Source organism: Suricata suricatta, chromosome 2 (assembly GCF_006229205.1).
Source record: "Suricata suricatta isolate VVHF042 chromosome 2, meerkat_22Aug2017_6uvM2_HiC, whole genome shotgun sequence".
Lineage (NCBI taxonomy): Eukaryota > Metazoa > Chordata > Mammalia > Carnivora > Herpestidae > Suricata > Suricata suricatta.
Window position 1 is genome coordinate 153,658,023 of NC_043701.1, and position 17,763 is coordinate 153,675,785.

A 17,763-nucleotide genomic window follows, 5' to 3' on the forward strand; every position below is an offset into this window, starting at 1 on the left:
GCGTCGTGACCGACCGACCCAGGTGAGCTTACAGGCCTCCAGGCTGCAGCCCTGGGGCCCCATGCTCTCGTCGCCTCGAAGGCTGGATTCCGTCCATTCATTTTGCTTATCCTGTTGACCCAAGCGAAACCTCTTCCAAGAGGCTGCCGTGCCGTGTCGGGATCCAGCTGGCTATTCCCAGTCCTCTTCCTGATCGCGGCCGGGGCAGGACTTAGCTGAAATATGACGGGGAGAGGATTAGGGGTTTGGCTCTCGGATTTTGTGAAGACGCATGGAAGTAGCCCATCAGTGTTAGGGGCTGAATGGGCCTTTTTCAGAAGTTGAGATAAACTCTGGCAAAATCAGGTTGCCTTGAGAAGCATTCAGTTTACTGTGGAGTCGCCCAGAAAATTACGATTTTTCTTTCCCGTTGAGTTTATTTAGACAGTAAAAATCTGGAGTCTGTATCTCCTACGAAGCTGAACCCCTGAAGTTAGGAGTTTGACCGTACATGTGGCAGGCCTGTGTTTTTCATTACATTCCCTTACTTGTTAGGTCTTGCAGTTAGTCCGTGTTACACGTTTCTCGTGTGTTTTTCTTGAACTTCATGAACTCTGGCATTTCATTTCGGGGATGTATATCCAAGGGGAAAGCAGACTTCCTTTGATCTTCCTTGGGACACCACTATGTTTAACCTAAGAAAGATTAGGGAGTTGCCATTCAGCGCTGAACAAACACAAAACTCGGCTGCAAAGATGGCGGGTGCTTAATCTACTTACAACATCGACTCCATTAGGAACGAATTCCACATCAGGCAGGCTCTGGAAACCAATCTTTGGAATGGAATTCCCATCTGCTTGAGGAGGCTACGTGCATATGGTCCCGAGTCCTGACTGTATTGGCTGCGCACAGAAATCTATTTTGCATGAAATATTTAAACTGTAGAGGGTTTTTACACTTTGAAATCGTTGTCAGTGCTGGTTCCCCATCTGGCTGTCAAGTTGTACTTTCTCTGAACTGAACAGCAGTTTCTGGAAAGCACCCTTGCCTTCTCCTTGTATTTGTAATAACATCTTCTCAACAGTGGTGAAACAAGTCAGCTCCAGCCTGTGGACAAAGAATCCTCTGAGCCGGGGTGAGCTCAGAGGGGCAGGAAGCTGCCACCAGACTGCGCACCTCCCCTCTGCTCCCTTTCCAGAACGGGCCTCAGAACTCAGCCCACCTTTTAAATAGCTCTTTAAAGCAATGTGCAGGTCTAATTGTAACATACATATTTTTTTCTTGCCCTAAAATGAGAAAGGAAGAACAAAACAAAATCAAGTGTTAGCCTGTCAGGATTTTTAGTTCCCTGTCAACCCCAAGACATTGATGGAGATTTATTTTCCTAATGAAGGTTCCAGCGGTAATGGTGGCACTTGCTCGGATCAGTTAGGACTAAGTGGTATTTAATTCACAGTGAAGCGACAATCTGACTGGACTGTGATTAGTTCCAGCTCTGAGCTATCATTTATAGGTCACCAGGCGGCTAACAACCTCAAATGAGGGACCATTATCTTTTGACAAGATGAAGCATTTTTCAGGGGGTGGGAGGTGGGGGAGGGGTGTTCCCCCAGAAAACCAGCTTAATACTCTCTCTGGGAATAATTTCATTCCTAATGGAGCTTCCCAGCTACTTCCTCCAAGGAACCAGGCTAGTGCATTCCAGTTAGGTCTGCTCAAGGCAAAGGAGGAAAAGACTTTCCTTCTAGCCGTGCGTTTATCCACTCGGCGATTACAGGCAAACCTCGTCTTACTGAACTTCACCTGATTGCCCTTCATAGCAATTGAGTTTTGTACAGATTGAAGGCTTGTTGCAGTGATTGCCCTTCATAGCAATTGAGTTTTGTACAGATTGAAGGCTTGTTGCAGTCTATTGGCACCATTTCTCCAACGGCCTCTGCTCACTTTGTGTCTCTGTACCACATTTTGGTAATTTAAAACATCTTTAGTTTTATTATTCTATTTCTTCTGGTGATCTGTGATCAGCACTCTTTGGCATTACTATGATAACTATTTTGGGGGTACCATGAACTGCGCCCATATACAACAGGGAACTTAATCAGTAAACGTGTGTGCTCTGACTGCTCCGCTGGCTGACTGTTGCCCTGTCTCCCTTTCCCAGGCTTCCCTGTTCCCGGAGACACAACAATAATTTCACTTCCCTGAAATTAGGCCAACGAACAACCCTATAGCTGCCTCAAAGTGAAAGGAAGAATCGCACGTCTCTCCCTTTAAATCAGCAGCTAGAAATGGTGAAGCGTAGTGTGGAAGACATGTTGAAGGCCGAGAGGGGCCACAGGCTAGGCCTCTTGAGCCAGTTGGCCAAGTCGCAAATGCAAAGGAAAAGTTCTTGAAATTAAAAGTGCTACTCCAGTGAACACGTGAATGATAAGAAAGCAGAGTGGCCTCATTGCTGATTCGGAGAAAGGTCTAGTGGTCCGGATGGAAGATGGAACCAGCCACAACATTCCCTTAAGCCAAAGCCCAGTCTGGAGCAAGTTCCTCACTTTCTTCAGTGTTATGGAGGCTGAGAGATGTGAGGAAGCTGCAGAAGAAACGTTTGAAGCCTGTGGAAGTAGTTGGTTCGTCTCCATAACATAGAAGTGCAACAGCGAGAGCTGACATGGAAGCTGCAGCAGGTTGTCCCGAAGATCTAGCTAAGGTCATTCGTGAAGGTGGCTGCACTGCAGGACACATTCTTCCATATAGAGGACACAGTCTTAGGTTGGAAGAAGGTGCCGCCCAGGACTTTCACAGCTGCAGAGAAGTCCGTGTCTGGCTTCAAAGCTTCAGAGGAGAGGCTGACTCTCTTGTTAGGGGCTAACGCAGCTGGTGACTTTGAGGTGAAGCCAGTGCTCGTTTGCTGTACTCACACTCCGAGAGCTTTAAGGATTATGCTGGGCTTCCCTGTGCTCTATAAACGGAACAACAAAATCTGTGAAGATGTTTTGTCAAGAACACCTGTTTACAGCAGGGTTTACTATATGGGTTAAGTCCACCGTTGAGACCTACCGCTCAGGGAAAAGAGCCCTTCGGCAATGCCACCGCTCACTGGCAATACCCCTGATCACCCAAGAGCTCCGAGGCAGAGGCATGACATGAGTGCTGTCTGCATAGCTGCTGACGCTACGTCTGTTCCACAGCCCGGAAGTCATGGAGTCATTTGTGACTCTCCATCCTTCTTTAAGTAATACATTTGTGAGGTTGTAGCTGCTGTCGATAGTGATTTCTCTGATGGATTTGGGCAAAATAGATTGAAAAGTTTCCAGAAAGAATTCACCATTATAGATCCCATGAAGAACATTTGTGATTCATGGGAAGAGGTCAAGATACCAACATTCACAGGAGTTTGGAAGAAGTTGACTCCAACACCCAGGGGTGACTTTGAGGGGCTCTGGACTTCTGTGGAGGAAGTAACTGCAGGTGTGTGGGGAGAGCAAGGGAATTGGAATCTGAAGTGGAGCCTGAAGATGGAACTGAATGGCTGCAATGTCACAGTAAAACTGTCTTGGATGAGAATTTGCTTCTTAGGGATGAGCAGAGAGCGAAGAAGGCGATTTCTTGAGGTGGAGTCTAGTGGCAAAGATGCTGTGAAGACTGTTTAAGTGACAACAAAAGATTTAGAATACTACATAAACTTAGCTGATAAAGACAGAGGCAGAATGTGAGAGGATTGACCTGAATTTTGAAAGAAGTTCTCCTGCGGGTACAATGCTATCAAACAGTGTTGCATGCTACAGAGAAATCATTCATGAAAAGAAGAGTAGGTCACTGCAGCATACTTCATTGTCTTAATTTAAGAAAGTCCCACAGCCACCCAGCCTTCAGCAGCCACCACCCTGATTAGCCACCCACAGCGAGAGCCCCCCCCAGCAAGAAGATTAGGTCTGAAAGGTCAGATGATGGTTAGGAACTTTTTACCAAAGTATTTTTAAATTAAGGTATGTACATTATTGTTTTAGACATAATGTTCTGGCACATTTAATGCGCTATGATATGGTGGAAACTTCACTTTTATACGCACTGGGAAACCAACAAAAGTCATTTGACTTGCTTTATTGCTACATTCACCAAACCTGCAATCTCTCTGAGGTATGCCCGTATTCCTTGAGTGAGGCACTAGGGGAGAGTGTATTGGTGGGGTCCCTGGAAGGAAAGCTAACATTCAACCTGCGCATGTCGGTATGCTGGTCCTAGGCTTTTGCTAGCCTCCTTTGTGATGGGGCGAATCGCCTGTTCTAATTGGCTGGTGTCAGTGCCATACTGATTGCTAAATGTTCAAAATAACAACCTTGCCTGGAACAGTGCTCTTTTCTGGAACCTGTTTTTTTCTTCAAGAAAATTTCATTTTAAATATGTTTGTCTCCTTTACATCGTTAGAGTAGCCCCTAAATTAGATGAAAGCTGTAGACCTTCTTTCTGTTCATTGTAAGCAAGATGAAGTGATGTAAGAGCATAGCAGTTTGACTCGACTGGGTACAGTGTAACTGGGTACAGCGTGACTGCTCACAAGGAGAGCGGTGATGACACCTGTCAGCCCCACAACGGGGAGGGCCCATTGGTCCCCAGACAGGAGCAGTCTGACACCACCGGGGGAACGCAGGCGTCCCTGCCGTCACGCACACTTCCCACTTCCGCAAAACCACCTGAAATGGCGAGAACTGATGTGTTTTCCTACCTCCCAATCTTGAGACTCCCACTTCCTTCTTTCTCAGCCTTGAGGACGTAGAAGATAGTCTTAGATCTTGCTTTTCTCTATTTAGTGATCTTAAAAGGGAAAGAATCGGCTTTTATCTGCTTTTGGAACTAGAACATGAGATTTTTAGCGGTCGGATGTAACAGCGAAAGCCTGTGTGTGTGGAGGCCTCAGATACTGTAAAGGTACTTGACATCCATGACTCCATTTAGCCGCCACCTTAATCCAGTGAGGGGAGCATTGTTGTTCCCAGGTTGCGGAGACGTCAGGCATGACCAAGGGTGTAGATGCAGGCCTGCTGCTCCGTGGCACCCTGGAGGGACCTTACAGGTGCCACCTCTGTCCTAATGGAGCTTGCAGCTGGTTGTGAACGTGAGCCACACCTATAGAGCTATAAGGTGAAACAAAGTACAGCAGGATGTGTCAAGCTTGATCTCTGAGTTTTAGGTAAAAAAATTGTTCTGAACCTCCAATGTTGATTTACTTTTATAAATGATTTAAATATGCCCAAATCTAAATCTTGCATGAACTCTGTATACTGCTCATATTTTGGTGCCTCTCCTTACAGACACACATGTATTTGGGGGCTTATTTTACATTTGTATTATGATTTTTTTTTGTCTCTCACGTATCAGCATTCTCCTATGTAACAACATGTTAAAAATTGATATATTTTCATATGTGCACCAATATAGGGATCTCACCGTATAATCAAGTCTTCCCCATAGTTGGGCATTTAGGTTATTTCTGATTTGTGCCATTAGAAAGCCCACTGCAACATGCCAGTTTTGTACATAAACCTTTGGCTGCCTTTCTGATTATTTCCTTGGAGTTAATACTCAGGAGTGAAATTACGGGGTCAAAGGGCACAAACATTTTTAAGGCTTTTAAACCTGTGTCTCCAGGAAGGTTGCACTAATACTTCTGCATCTGATATTGAAGGATTACTTTGAGGCATAGGAGGTGGAAGAAGCAAGTGGAATTTGAACAGGAACTTAGAGGGTGGGTGGAGGCGTTTCAGGTAGGGGACACGATGCGCAGACCCGGTGGAGAACACACAGCGCCTGCCGGGAGGGTGAGCATTCTGGTTTCATCTGTGCTCTGTCAGCCATTTTATGTGTGGAGCATGCTGGACTGTTAACAATTTGAGGAGAACATAAAACGCTCAAAATATGAAGCAACTCAGCAATAATGTTGATAGTCACCACCGTGGTATAATGTCTAAATGTGCCGAAGCATCACCATTATTGTACCATTGCTTGTTCCCCTCGGCTCTGTGTTTTGAATAGGACTATCTGATGATCTCACTGTGGTCTCCAATATTATCAGGACAGTGTTCTAGAAGGCATGCTGTGTTTGGTGTTGGCATGGAGCTACCCTGGGTCGCTACTGTCATTCATTGCCTGACCATTCAGCTCTATGTTCCCTTGATAGCCTTCCCGCGGTGGTATAATGTTGTGTTAAGAGAACTGGAGAAGGAAAGAATCCAGACTCCAGCTCTGCCATTTAATTGGTTGTGTGGCCTTATGCAAAGTGCTCTGTGCCTCAATTTCTTCAACTGTAAAATGGAGTTGATATTACCTACCTTGTAAGATTATCTTGAGGATTAAATGCGTTAATACACATAAAGTGTGTGAAACAGTGCTGGGCAAAGTGAGTACTTTTTTTATTTAAAAATCTTTTTGTTTTATTTATTTATTTTTGAGAGCAATAGACAGCATGAGTGGGAGAGAGAGAGGGAGACACAGAACTCGAAACAGGCTGCAGGCTCTAAGCTGTCAGCACAGAGCCTGACGTGGGGCTCAAACTCACAGACCACGAGATCATGACCTGAGCTGAAGATGGACACCTAACCGACGGAGCCACCCAGGTGCCCCCAGAGTGAGTACTTCTGATGAGTGTTAGCTTTTATTATTTATTACATTAGCCTCAGTTTGGCCCACTGGCTAGGATTTGGCAGCACACATATAAAAGGTTTATGGCCCAGAGGACTGGAAACTGCCTCCTTCCCAACCCAGCCCACAGCTGTGTGTCAAAGGTGAAATGTTTTTATTTGAGTTCAGCACAGAGGTTGAATAGAGTTTCATGACATTCATCCGTATAAAATATCGTAACAATGGCTACAGGCATAAATAAGAATTACTCTATTCTAAATATTTTATAATGCACAGTCCTTTTTGTTGATTACAAATAAGTATATGAAGTTAAGATGCAGAAAGTTTTTACTTTGATTTCAGCGGTTTCTAAAAATTGAATTATAAAATTAAGGACATGTAAAAAAGGTGCTTTTTAAAATGGAACCAGCCACCTTGAAAAATATCCTGAAAAACATGGTTAAAACTTTTTAATACTTCCAAAGATAAGAAAATAAAAAACGTTGCATGTTGGCCTGACTTTCCAGGACCTAGACCCTCCAGGGACTGATGGTCTCGGTGAGGCGAGGTAATGTGACAAGTCACGGTGATGTCATCTCGGACACAAACTAAACCACTCTTGGTTTTGGTCCATAAACAGACAGGATTCCCTCATTGCTAGATGACTTGAAAAGAAACCTTTGCTTTCATTATGCATTTGGCCTCACAATCTTCATTGACAAATAGTTCTGAAAAGGTAACAGAAAGAATGTTAAAAATACATATTTTAAGGTAGGGTTTCTCAATGTTGGCACTCCTGACATTTAGAACCGCATGACTCTTTGTTCCTGGGGGCTGTCCTGTGCTTCGCAGGACGTACAGCTTTCCTGGGCTCCTGCCTGATGCCAGGGGCACATTGGCACCCCCAGGTCTGGCAGCCAGAATGCCTCCAGACATTGCCAAACACCCTCCCGAGGGCCAAACTGCCCCCAGTTGAGAACCACTTGTTTAAATCACTAACAAGAAATGACTGTGAGGAGTTTTTTAAATGGTCAAGATTTCTGGACACTTACAACTAGAAAATAGGGTGCATGTGCATTAATAAACGGAAAGTATTATATTGGGAAGCAATAAAGACTTAAAGACAAAATCTCTGCTGTTGGGGTTGTGCCTATGCTACCCTACAAAAAACAGCTATATTATTACTAATATGAATTGAAGTAAGTCTTTAATATCCCTTCTCCATTTGGCAAAATGGACTTAAATGCCCCCTCCTTGGTGAAACCATCAGCAATAGGTTCTTAGGGTCATCTGTTCATGTCTCCATAACAGCGCACCTTTCATAGTGACTGACTCGTTCACACGTCTGTTTGTCCCCAGGCCATGAACTACTCTGGGGTAGAAATCATGCCTTGGTCATCTTGACATCCCAATTCCTAGCCTGTAGTAGATGTTCTTTAACCCCTTGAAGGCACACCGGCAAACCTCCCACTTGGACTCTCATTTATGACTGAGGTGATTAAGGAAAACTTAAGGGAGAGGTTGTTAGACAAATAAGAACGTTTCGATGGACACAGCACAGGCAAGGAAATAGCACTGGCAAAGGCATCCTGTCAGGTAAGGGCAATACTTGCTGGGGGTTAGGGGAACTAGCTAGTTTGGGTCAAGTTCAAGGTTAGTGTAGACCTACAAGGGGCCCATATTTGGGGCATCTGTGACTGCTAGGATAAGGGGTTAGCTTGCAGGATGGTTTGGACCAAGGGAGTGTGAAGGCGGCAAGGTGAGTCGGAAATGCTGGCTCTGTGCTGGCTCTCACTGCTAAAGGCAGTTCTCCTAGAACTCCTGAAACCAAAAGTTTTCTTCCTTCCAACCAGGAGTTCTGCCTGTAATTCATGAAACCCTGAGAATGTCATTCTTATCACAACGCACATTACTTCGAATTTTCCACCGGTTGAAGGGTTGCGACACCACAACTGCCAAGTAGGTCAATCTGTTGCAGAGCAACCAAGGCAAGAACTAAATCAGATGACAGACTCTGATTCGCGCACACAAAGCCAAGAGGCCAAGGGCTCTCACCGGCAGGGAGTACAGGAGCACGGCCACGAAGAGCAGCAGGATCAGCAGGATCAGCAGGCCAATGATGACCCACTTGAACCGGCGCCACACGATGAACCTCATGGTCTTACACGGGTTGGTGAACCACAGGAAGGAGGTTTCTGGTCGGCTGCATTGCAAAGAAATGGTTTAACCTACCCAGTTCGGGTGGAACAGGTAATTTTCACTTCAGAACCTGACACAGTTTAGAGAATAATTAATAACATTTATAAAGTCAAGAAAAGATACTATTTCCCTTAGTTGACCAAGAAAGATTCTTTAACATTCTCTAGCCTCCTGAGATGCTGAAGATACTCTGTGCTTTGGTTTTGTGGGAAAGGACAAAGGTTAAAATGAAGCCAGATCACCCAGCTCTTCCATCCCCACCCCCATTAAGTACAAAATTAAGACAACAGTGAATCCAGTCCACTAAGCACATTGGAAGGGGGGCTTTTCAGACTGCAGGTGTTTGGGGATCAGACATCATGGAGAACAAAGAGGGCCTCTCACTTTGGTGGGTCCAGCTTGGGGTTCATGTTGGGTTCATCCCGTCCCTTCCCGGCTGGCCTCTCGTCTGCCTCCTTCTCATTGAGGATTTCCAACGTCATCTCCACTTTCCCCTTCAGTAAAGCAGAACAGGTTAAACACATGACATCACGTTTCACAAATATTTTCACTTCAACCCAAGGAGTATTCCCTGAGCAATGATTTTTATTCTTGTAAAACAATCCTTAGATTGCCTTAAATTTTCCTCAAGAGATTTCATCGCATTTCCTCTTCCATGTGTTTCTGAACCGACTCCTTATGGGAAACTGCGAGGAAAAATTGCTTCCCCCCCACCTTCTCCCAGCTTTTCATTCTCTGTAGCCCATCATGCAACTCATAGCTGTCTCCTTGCCTTCTCACACACTGCCCTTTGTAACTTTATTTGTACCCAGAGTAACCTAAACACTGCTAATAACAAGATCTAATAGTTATTGAGCATTAACTATAGGCTCCAAGAGAGCCTGTGTGCTTCCTGCTTCCCCACGGTAGCCCCACTGTGTGGGGCAGGGCTGACACTTCACAGGTACTGGATGCACGCTCGCTGAATAGATGAATGAGTGAGTGAGTGAATGCCGCCTTTGTGTTCATACAGGTTCCTGGAGTGACGCGCTGGACGCCGCTCGAGCCTTCTGCAAGAACAGTCACGTGACGCGCCCGGCTACCCTAAAGAGCAGGTACTGCTGTTACTCTCATGTGCACATGAGGACGCGGAGGCCAAAAGAAGTCTACAAAGTTGCCCACTTTTATGGCCAGGCTTGTAATGGGCTTTGTAGGACCCCAGAATGCCTACTAGGTCACAACAGTCTGCAAACCCCCAGCCCTGACACTTGGTTAGAGGGTGGGGGTGGAACCAGAGGATCCCTATGCTGATTAGTCAGACAAAATGAGGTGTCTGACTGTAGCAAGTTGTTCCGTCTCCCCAAGCCGGTTCTGGGGGCTTTTGTTTTTGTTCTATTTAGTTCAGTAATATTTTTTTATTCTTTTGTTTAATAAAACAACTTAAAAAATTTTTTAACTAAAGTATAGGTGGCATATGATATTATATGCAAACCTGTTTTTTAAATCTACAATTTGGAGTTAGTGTCTAGAACTAAATGAGATTATATGTAAATCACTCTGTAGAAAACCAGGTAAGTGGTTTCCTGGGCCAGGGGTGGAGGGGATAGTAGACTGCAAAGGGCACAGGAAACTTCTGGAACAATGGGAATGTTTTGGATCTTGATTCTGGTGGTGGCTGTGTCAGTCAAAACTCATGGAATTGTGCACTCTAAATGGGTGTAGTTGATTTTATGTAAATTATACCTGAAAGTTTTTAAAAACAAGATTATGAGCATAAAGCACTCACTTAGCATGTTGTCTGGCTCATAATCAGTGATCTGAAATGTTAGCTGTTATGTACGACAGTAATACACGATGAAATGGGAAGTCCTTGGTGACATGACATGGTAGCCCGGACCTCTGCTTTTCTCCCATAGTCTACACTGTGTCTCCAAATTGTAAGGTACAGCCTTCTCCTTCACTGGATGTCAGGGCTCCCTGCTTTTTCCACCTTTTAAAGAAATTTTCTTTAAGAGTTTGAATTTGACGTTCCTTTTTCTGTACTGAATTGTGCTGGAAGCTCAGGATAAATTAGCCTTCTCAGGGAAGGAGGGGCCTAAAGAAGTACGGTGCAACCACTTGCGCTTTCAGCTTCCTGTCCCTCCGCCTTCCGAGCGACCCCAACCATATGCTCACATCTACCGCCTTCTCTTGTAATCCCAGTACAAACCATTCCTGGAGCTTAAAGTCCCGTCAATTTAACCCTTCTTTATCTGAGTAAATCGACTGATAGAGGGCAAAGCCCGAATGATGAAAGGAATAAATGACCCCAAATTGGGAAATACTCATACAGCAATCACACGGGAGCCATCTTTATCCGCATAGCATGGCCACCATCCTTTCATGGACTTCTGCTCAAACAGTGAGGCGGTTTTTGCTTTAAGGGGGTTCATGGCTCTGAGGTCTGGAATCATGTCCAAATTGCATTTCTCTGATGATTTTGCTGGAATGATGGTGTGGTGCAAATCAAGTTCCAGGAAACCTAGCCAAGGAAACAATTAAACCCAAGTAAGCTTCAGTGGCTTAGCCATTGTTCACAAGTGAACAGAATGTTCTTGGAGGAGGAGAGGAGAGGCAGACAGTGATTTTAAGCAGGTGATGGGTGAGTTAGTTAGAGAAAGGGATCCTGGTAGACATTTAAAATTCCTTCCAGATAGGATGGAAAGTGGTAGAAGAAATGTCGGCCCACTGCTCTGCATCTCACAGAGGATGACATGGTTTATTTCTCAAAGACACAAACATAAATAGAGCTCTTCTACAAGCTCAAAATAATTAACTGTCTATAGACTAGATGTCCACTGAATGCAGATGTGAAATTTGCTTACGGTGGTCTCAAGCTCCCTGGAACAGAGGTGCTGTGAGCGGTGTAGTCATACCGTGCTGACAGGTAAAGCTTTACCTTCAACTGAGAGAGAATGTGTGTAAATTGTTTGGGGAAGAGCCAGAGAACCCCGGGGAAGGCAAAGGCCTGTATTTAAAGAGTGGGAGGAAAAACAGAGCAGGCCAATGAGGGAGACCCTGGGCCTGGGAGAGTAGAAATCAGAAGAGCATTATGTTACTGGGTTGAGGGGAGGGGTGGTGGAGGGGTGTTTCATAAGTGCCTTTAACCACAGAGGAGGATGGACCTGGGGGAAAGGACAATGGCTGATGACATTAGCGGGACCTCAGTCATCTGGGAGAGCCAGTGGAGGAGGGGGTCAATCCTGAGGTGCTGAAGATGTAGTGGGTAGTTTGGAAGTGGAGGCAGGGGTGTGGGGATCCCCTTGTGAAAACAGGATTTGAGTCTGTTTTGATTTGAGACAGGAGCTGGTGCAAGAGCCTCGTCAGGGACCCTTGGGAGTAGACGGGGCCTGCAGAAAAGGGTGACAGTCACCGCATGGAATTCTTAGAGGACCTGAGACAGCAGACAGGCCGCCCACACCGCCCAGAGGACATCCAGGCAGTGAGTGGGCCCTGACCCTTGATTACCCACAGTACTGGAGATTTCAATAACTGATTTCTCTAAGAGATTTTACTTGGAGTTAGTGAAAAGTATCCAGATGTAAGCCTTACCCAAATAGTCATCCAGAGAAAACTTGTCATTATCCCATATCTGAATGATCAGCCTGGGTGGGACCCGAAATTCAGTTTGGTCAATACTCCAGAAATGTTCCTAAAATGACAAGGGAAACAGAAAAACCCAGTGACACCACTGGACTCTGAAGCCTCCCCCTTGGGCCCCTCAAGGCCCCAGCCTCAGGGCCTGGGGCTCTCTCCCCTGGCGTCCCACCTCTAACACCCCTCCCCTTCCCCCATGGTGTGGAGTGCAGGGGGAGCGCCCAGAATTCTCAAGGCCACCAGCTGGGTGACAAAAAGGTTGCCCCAGGCAGTTCCCAAACAGAAGGTTTCCTGCCTGCCATGTTCCTATCAGTGTGACTTCCTGCTGCCATTCCTGGGGCTTGGGGAGTGATTATTTCTGCTCCCCCACATCCAGACCACTATGGCCAGCTCAGACGAACCTCCCACAGCCAGGCTTTTTGAGGCCAGCCCACAGTAGCACCCACTGGGGTGTCACATTTGCTCGGTGACCTTCCGCCCACCCCCCATGGATGTCTGAGCACACTCATTTCACATGGGGGTGAGGAGCCCAGGACCCAGCTTTCTCCTTTTTCTCAGTGCAGATTTAAAAGGTCCTGACATTTTTGGCTTTTGAAAATACTATTTGTTACCTGCTGTGGTCCATCAAGACCCCAAGATTCCTCATTCTAAAGCAGGGTGGAGGGAGGACTGGGTGAGGGTCCTCTAAATCCTCACCTCTGGTCTCTGCCCAGACAGTATTAGCCAACCATACCCCCTCCACAGCCCCATCATACCTACGTGATGGGAATCCCCGTGTTTCATGGCCTCTAAGAAAGATGGTTGGGTTGTTTCTTGTTTTTCAGATGGCAGTCCATGAATGTTGCCCTTGGCAAGGCTCAGGGGCCCTGGCTCTGAGGGGTTAGGAAGCTCATTCTGCTGTTTGACTGTCTGGTATGGGGTCAGGCTCCCGGTGGCACTCAGGGTGCCGAGGGGTCCGGCAGTAGATGTAGGTAAGTAAGAAAGGCTACCTGACCCTGAGTCCCTCTCCTTCTTGCCAGTCTGCCTCACCATCTGGAAGTGTACAGGATTTGACATCCAGTTGAACCTCTGGGTCTCTAGACAGTGCCCTTTGAAGGCATGTCTCTCACTAGGCACAGAAAAGCACTCCCCAGCAGTGTCAGCACTGAGTAGGGCTAGCAGAGGGAAGGGGATGGGTAGATGGGACTTGAGGCAGATGCATTTTGATCAGGTGTGGGGAGAGGAGGTGAACAGGCAGAGCTAGGAAAAGTTTATAGGACGTGGGGGGCAGGAATGGGACAGGGGACCCATAAAAGACATCTGTTATTATTGCCTGCCTAGACTTTAGGCCTTCATTTTGGAGAAAAAAGCATCCAGATTTTCCTGCAGTTTGGGAAGAACTGACTCCATTCCTAACCCCAGAGCCAGTTAGAGCACCGCATCCCCAGGGATGGGAATGTGGCCCCAGACAGGCAGAGACACTGAGGCCCAATTCCAGAACCCTGGTTGGTGCCATTGGGGGTTAGTTCTTCTCTTTCTGCTGAGGTTGCACAGGAGAGAGCAGAGAGAGGGGCAGAGACGGTGAGATCCATTTCTAAAGACATCAGTTCAACTTGGGATCCGGGCGTTCCTAAGCCAGTCATCCCTGGACATTTTAGTAATGTGAACCAATAAATCAATTTTTTTGGTATAAGCCAGTTCAGTAACTGGAGTCTTACAATTAAGACCATGAGGGGCTTGAAACCTCAGGAAAGGGTTTCTGAGGGAGGTAAGGCAGATGCTGAGTGTACTAAAAGGGAAATTTCATCTGCTTAAAAATTTAATGTTTGTTTGAGAGAGAAAGAGAAGCAGGCTCCAGCCTCTGAGCTGTCAGCACAGAGCCTGATGTGGGGCCCAACCCATGAACTGTGAGATCTTGACCTGAGCTGCAGTCGGACTCAACTGACTGAGCCTCCCAGGTGCCCCTAAATGTCACCTACTTCTATATTTTGCCTGTTTGGCATGTTCCTTCATGGGAAGAAATCAGTCTCCCTGTGATATGAAAACACACTTGGGTGGTTGCATCTATTAATACAGGACCCCCGAATCTACCCCTACTACATCTTTCACCCTGCTGCTAACATGTTAAGGATGGACAGTTGTGTTCCGGATACTTCCTAACTGCACAAATAACTGTCACAACTTTGTGACCCCGGGCAAGTGTCTGTACCTCTGTGGGTCTCAGCTTCCCCCTCTGTATCACGAGAGCAGGACTCATGACCCCTGAGGAGCTGAGCTCCCACATACCCCGTATCTGTCCGTGACACCCACTTCCCATGGGCATATTTCAGAACTCACTTTTTTAGCAACGATACAGAGTTGTTCCGCCGGGAGGTAGTCAAACGGGAAAACGAATCTCCAGTTAAAATTCCCTTCACCATCCAGGGACCTGTAATGGACGTCTGTTTTCTGTTTGTTTTCCTCATTGCCAGGAATCCAGCTGAGAAGCAGAAGCAAACAGACTCAGCTTCATGGGGCCGACAGGTAAGCTAGCCGCAAAGCTGTGCAGTGATTAGGGAGGTGAAGGGCACTTTTCCTGGGCGGGTTCCAGTTGTCTACAGAGCTGGGGGTGATTTATGAAGGGGGAGGCGCTCTGTAGCATCCAACACAGGTTGTAGCCAAATAAAATATAATTCCTCTAAAACCAAAGCAGGAAACCCTTTAACAGGGATAAGGTGACATTTTCTGGAAAATATCAACAACTTCTATTTTGGGAGCGCTGAGCCTTGCTGGCTCTGCTGCTGGTCTTTTTGCTATAACTCATCAGTGTCTGTCTTCACTGTTGATAGGCTTAATGATTATGAATTCAAAATTCTAGCATTTCCTCTTCCATATTTTATTTAAGCAAACAAAATAGGCACAACTCAAGTAACCTTACAGCTTCCTTTTTTTATTATTCTTAAATGCACTGTGATCACATTAAGGAGACTAGCAAGGGAGATGTAAGCCGTTATTTCTACCTAACATCTTAACTTTTGACACTGGAAGTTTCCTTTGGCTTGTGCCTGGCAGCTAGTAGGCCCAGTGCAGGAATGAAGGAGTGAATGAACAGAGGGGGGAGGAAACTGTTGTCACATCTGCCTGCTGTTGGGAAGGTGTATGTTTTAGGAACCAGGGGAACGCTGGAGGTTAGTCTGGTAAAGTGGTAGAATGCACGGTTCTCCATGCTGACGGCACCTAGAATCACAGTGGAATCGACTGTGGCGTTCAGAAAACAAAATGCTTATTTTTGAGAGACAGAGAGAAACCGAGCATGAGAAGGGGAGGGGCAGAGAAAGATGGAGACACAGAATCCAAAGCAGGCTCCAGGCTCTGAGCTGTCAGCACTGAGCCTGAGACGGGGCTTGAACCCACGAACCGTGAATATCATGACCTGAGCTGAAGTCAGCTGCTTAACCGACTAAGCCACCAGGTGCCTCATTAATTAAATTCTCAGTAGGCGGCAGGCTTGGCTATGAAATCGGCCACGTCTCACTCTGTACTTCATCTCCCAGCTGTAAAATGAGGTGAACAATAGGTGCTCCCGCACATCGTCGACACGAGGACAGAAGGAGAGATCATGACTCAGAAGAGCCAGAACGGGAAGGGGGACATCCTTAACTCTGTTACCGATCATCTTCTGTGAGCCAGCGCTTATTAACCTGCCTTGTGGTATTCTTCCCAACAGCTACATAACTATCTCCATATTCACAGATGAGGAAACCGAGGTTCAGAGAGAATAGATAACTTCCACAAGGTCACCCAGCCAGTGACAGACAGAACTAAGTCTTAATTAAGAATTATGAAGCCCTTGTTGATCTGACTCCAAAGTCCGGGCCTGTTACTCTGCCTCAAAGAACCATTAGTAGTGGTATTATTAATATCAATCAACTACAGTAGTTGTAGTTTTTGCTAGTTCATTAACTGACTAGCAAGATTAGTTGAAAGATTACTCTTTTTCACTTTTAAGGTTTTAAATTAACTCGCTGAGGAGAGTCTACACTCTTTGGCTAGGACATCAATGGCTTTGCTTCCTGATAACATCTCAAAGGTGCTACCATCTTCCTTTCCCAGTTGGCTCAACCCCTGAAGCTCTTCCTGCTTTTTTCCCCCCAGAATCTTCTCACATTTAATTTTAAGTAGGAATCTTTTCACATTTTTATTTTAAAATAAGTTGAACAACTACTCTTTGTTATTTGCATGCACATGCATATAACTTTGCAGGTAATACCCAGAGGTACTAGGCACGCTATTTACACATAATTCATCTTTTCACATATACTATTTGGATTTTAACTGCAAATAGGACCTGGTACTTTAGAGGAGTTTTCTCTCAGTCCACTTTTACCTAGGTTTGTTTCCATGATTTGAAAAAAACATAATGCTTATGATAGTCAAATAAATTTGCATATAATGAGCTAGGATTAGTTTTCCCTGGGGAATGGTAATAAGTTTCTGAAATGAGAAAGAATAATGAACTTGATGAAACATTCCTTGTTTACTGTGAGCCCAAATGATAGTTAATTATGTCTTCCACGAAGTCTTGACTGAAGGCCCCTTGGGATCATAAGGGATACTTTGTGAAGCATTAAATTTCAACATATCTTTTACATATCAAAGACCCAAACCTGGTCTATGTGGAATGGTAATAATAGTAACACTTACACAGTGTGATAGTTCATTTTCTGTGTCCCTGTGGCTGTGACTGGTCACAGGGTGCCCAGATTAGACATTATTCTGGGTGTGTCTGTGAGGGTGTTTCTACATGAGGGTAGAATCTGAATTGGTGGACTTGAAGTAGATTGCCTCCCCAGTGTGGGTGGGCCTTGTCCAATATGTTGAGGGCCTGAATAGAGCAAAAGGCAGAGGTGGGACTCATCCTAAACTACACCATGGGCTTTGCTAGCTCTCCAGCTTACAGATGGCAGAATCACTTCTCAGCCTGTTATGTGCATCAAATCCTCATCATAAATCTCCCTCTCTCTCCCTCTCCTTGTTCTGTCTCTGGAGAACCCTAATTAATACACGCAGTGTTCACTATCTGCCAGGCGCTGTCCTAAATGCTTTGAATAACTCAATGTTCTGAACACCCCAGAGCAGTGGGGTCTGTCATTATCCGCCTTTTCCAGATGGGAAACATGGAGTTTGCTAGCTTGCCCTGCTGGTAGGGAAAGTACCAGGATTTCAATCCAGGTTGTTTGGCTCCAGAGTCTGGCATTTTAATCATCTATGCCATTCTGTACTCTACATCTTTGATCCAGGGCGTAACATGAAACTAACATCAACGTGGACTATCTGAACTGAAGGACACAAGTAACAGAATAGTGAACAGCTATGACACATCACATCTTGGATGCAGGCATC

General features: G+C 45.7%; 1 protein-coding gene across 1 annotated transcript in view; it reads right to left on the reverse strand.

Moving 5' to 3' along the window:
* Nucleotides 1-6,615: 6,615 nt before the first annotated feature.
* Nucleotides 6,616-17,763, reverse strand: part of MYOF (myoferlin) — a 147,204-nt gene continuing 136,056 nt past the window's right edge. The window contains exons 48-53 of the mRNA XM_029920143.1: nucleotides 14,719-14,860; nucleotides 12,358-12,457; nucleotides 11,097-11,287; nucleotides 9,172-9,281; nucleotides 8,644-8,791; nucleotides 6,616-7,316 (exon numbers count right to left, since the gene is read on the reverse strand). Coding sequence (XP_029776003.1) covers nucleotides 7,278-7,316; nucleotides 8,644-8,791; nucleotides 9,172-9,281; nucleotides 11,097-11,287; nucleotides 12,358-12,457; nucleotides 14,719-14,860 — 730 coding nt within the window. The 3' untranslated portion in view covers nucleotides 6,616-7,277. The remainder of the gene's footprint in view (nucleotides 7,317-8,643; nucleotides 8,792-9,171; nucleotides 9,282-11,096; nucleotides 11,288-12,357; nucleotides 12,458-14,718; nucleotides 14,861-17,763) is intronic.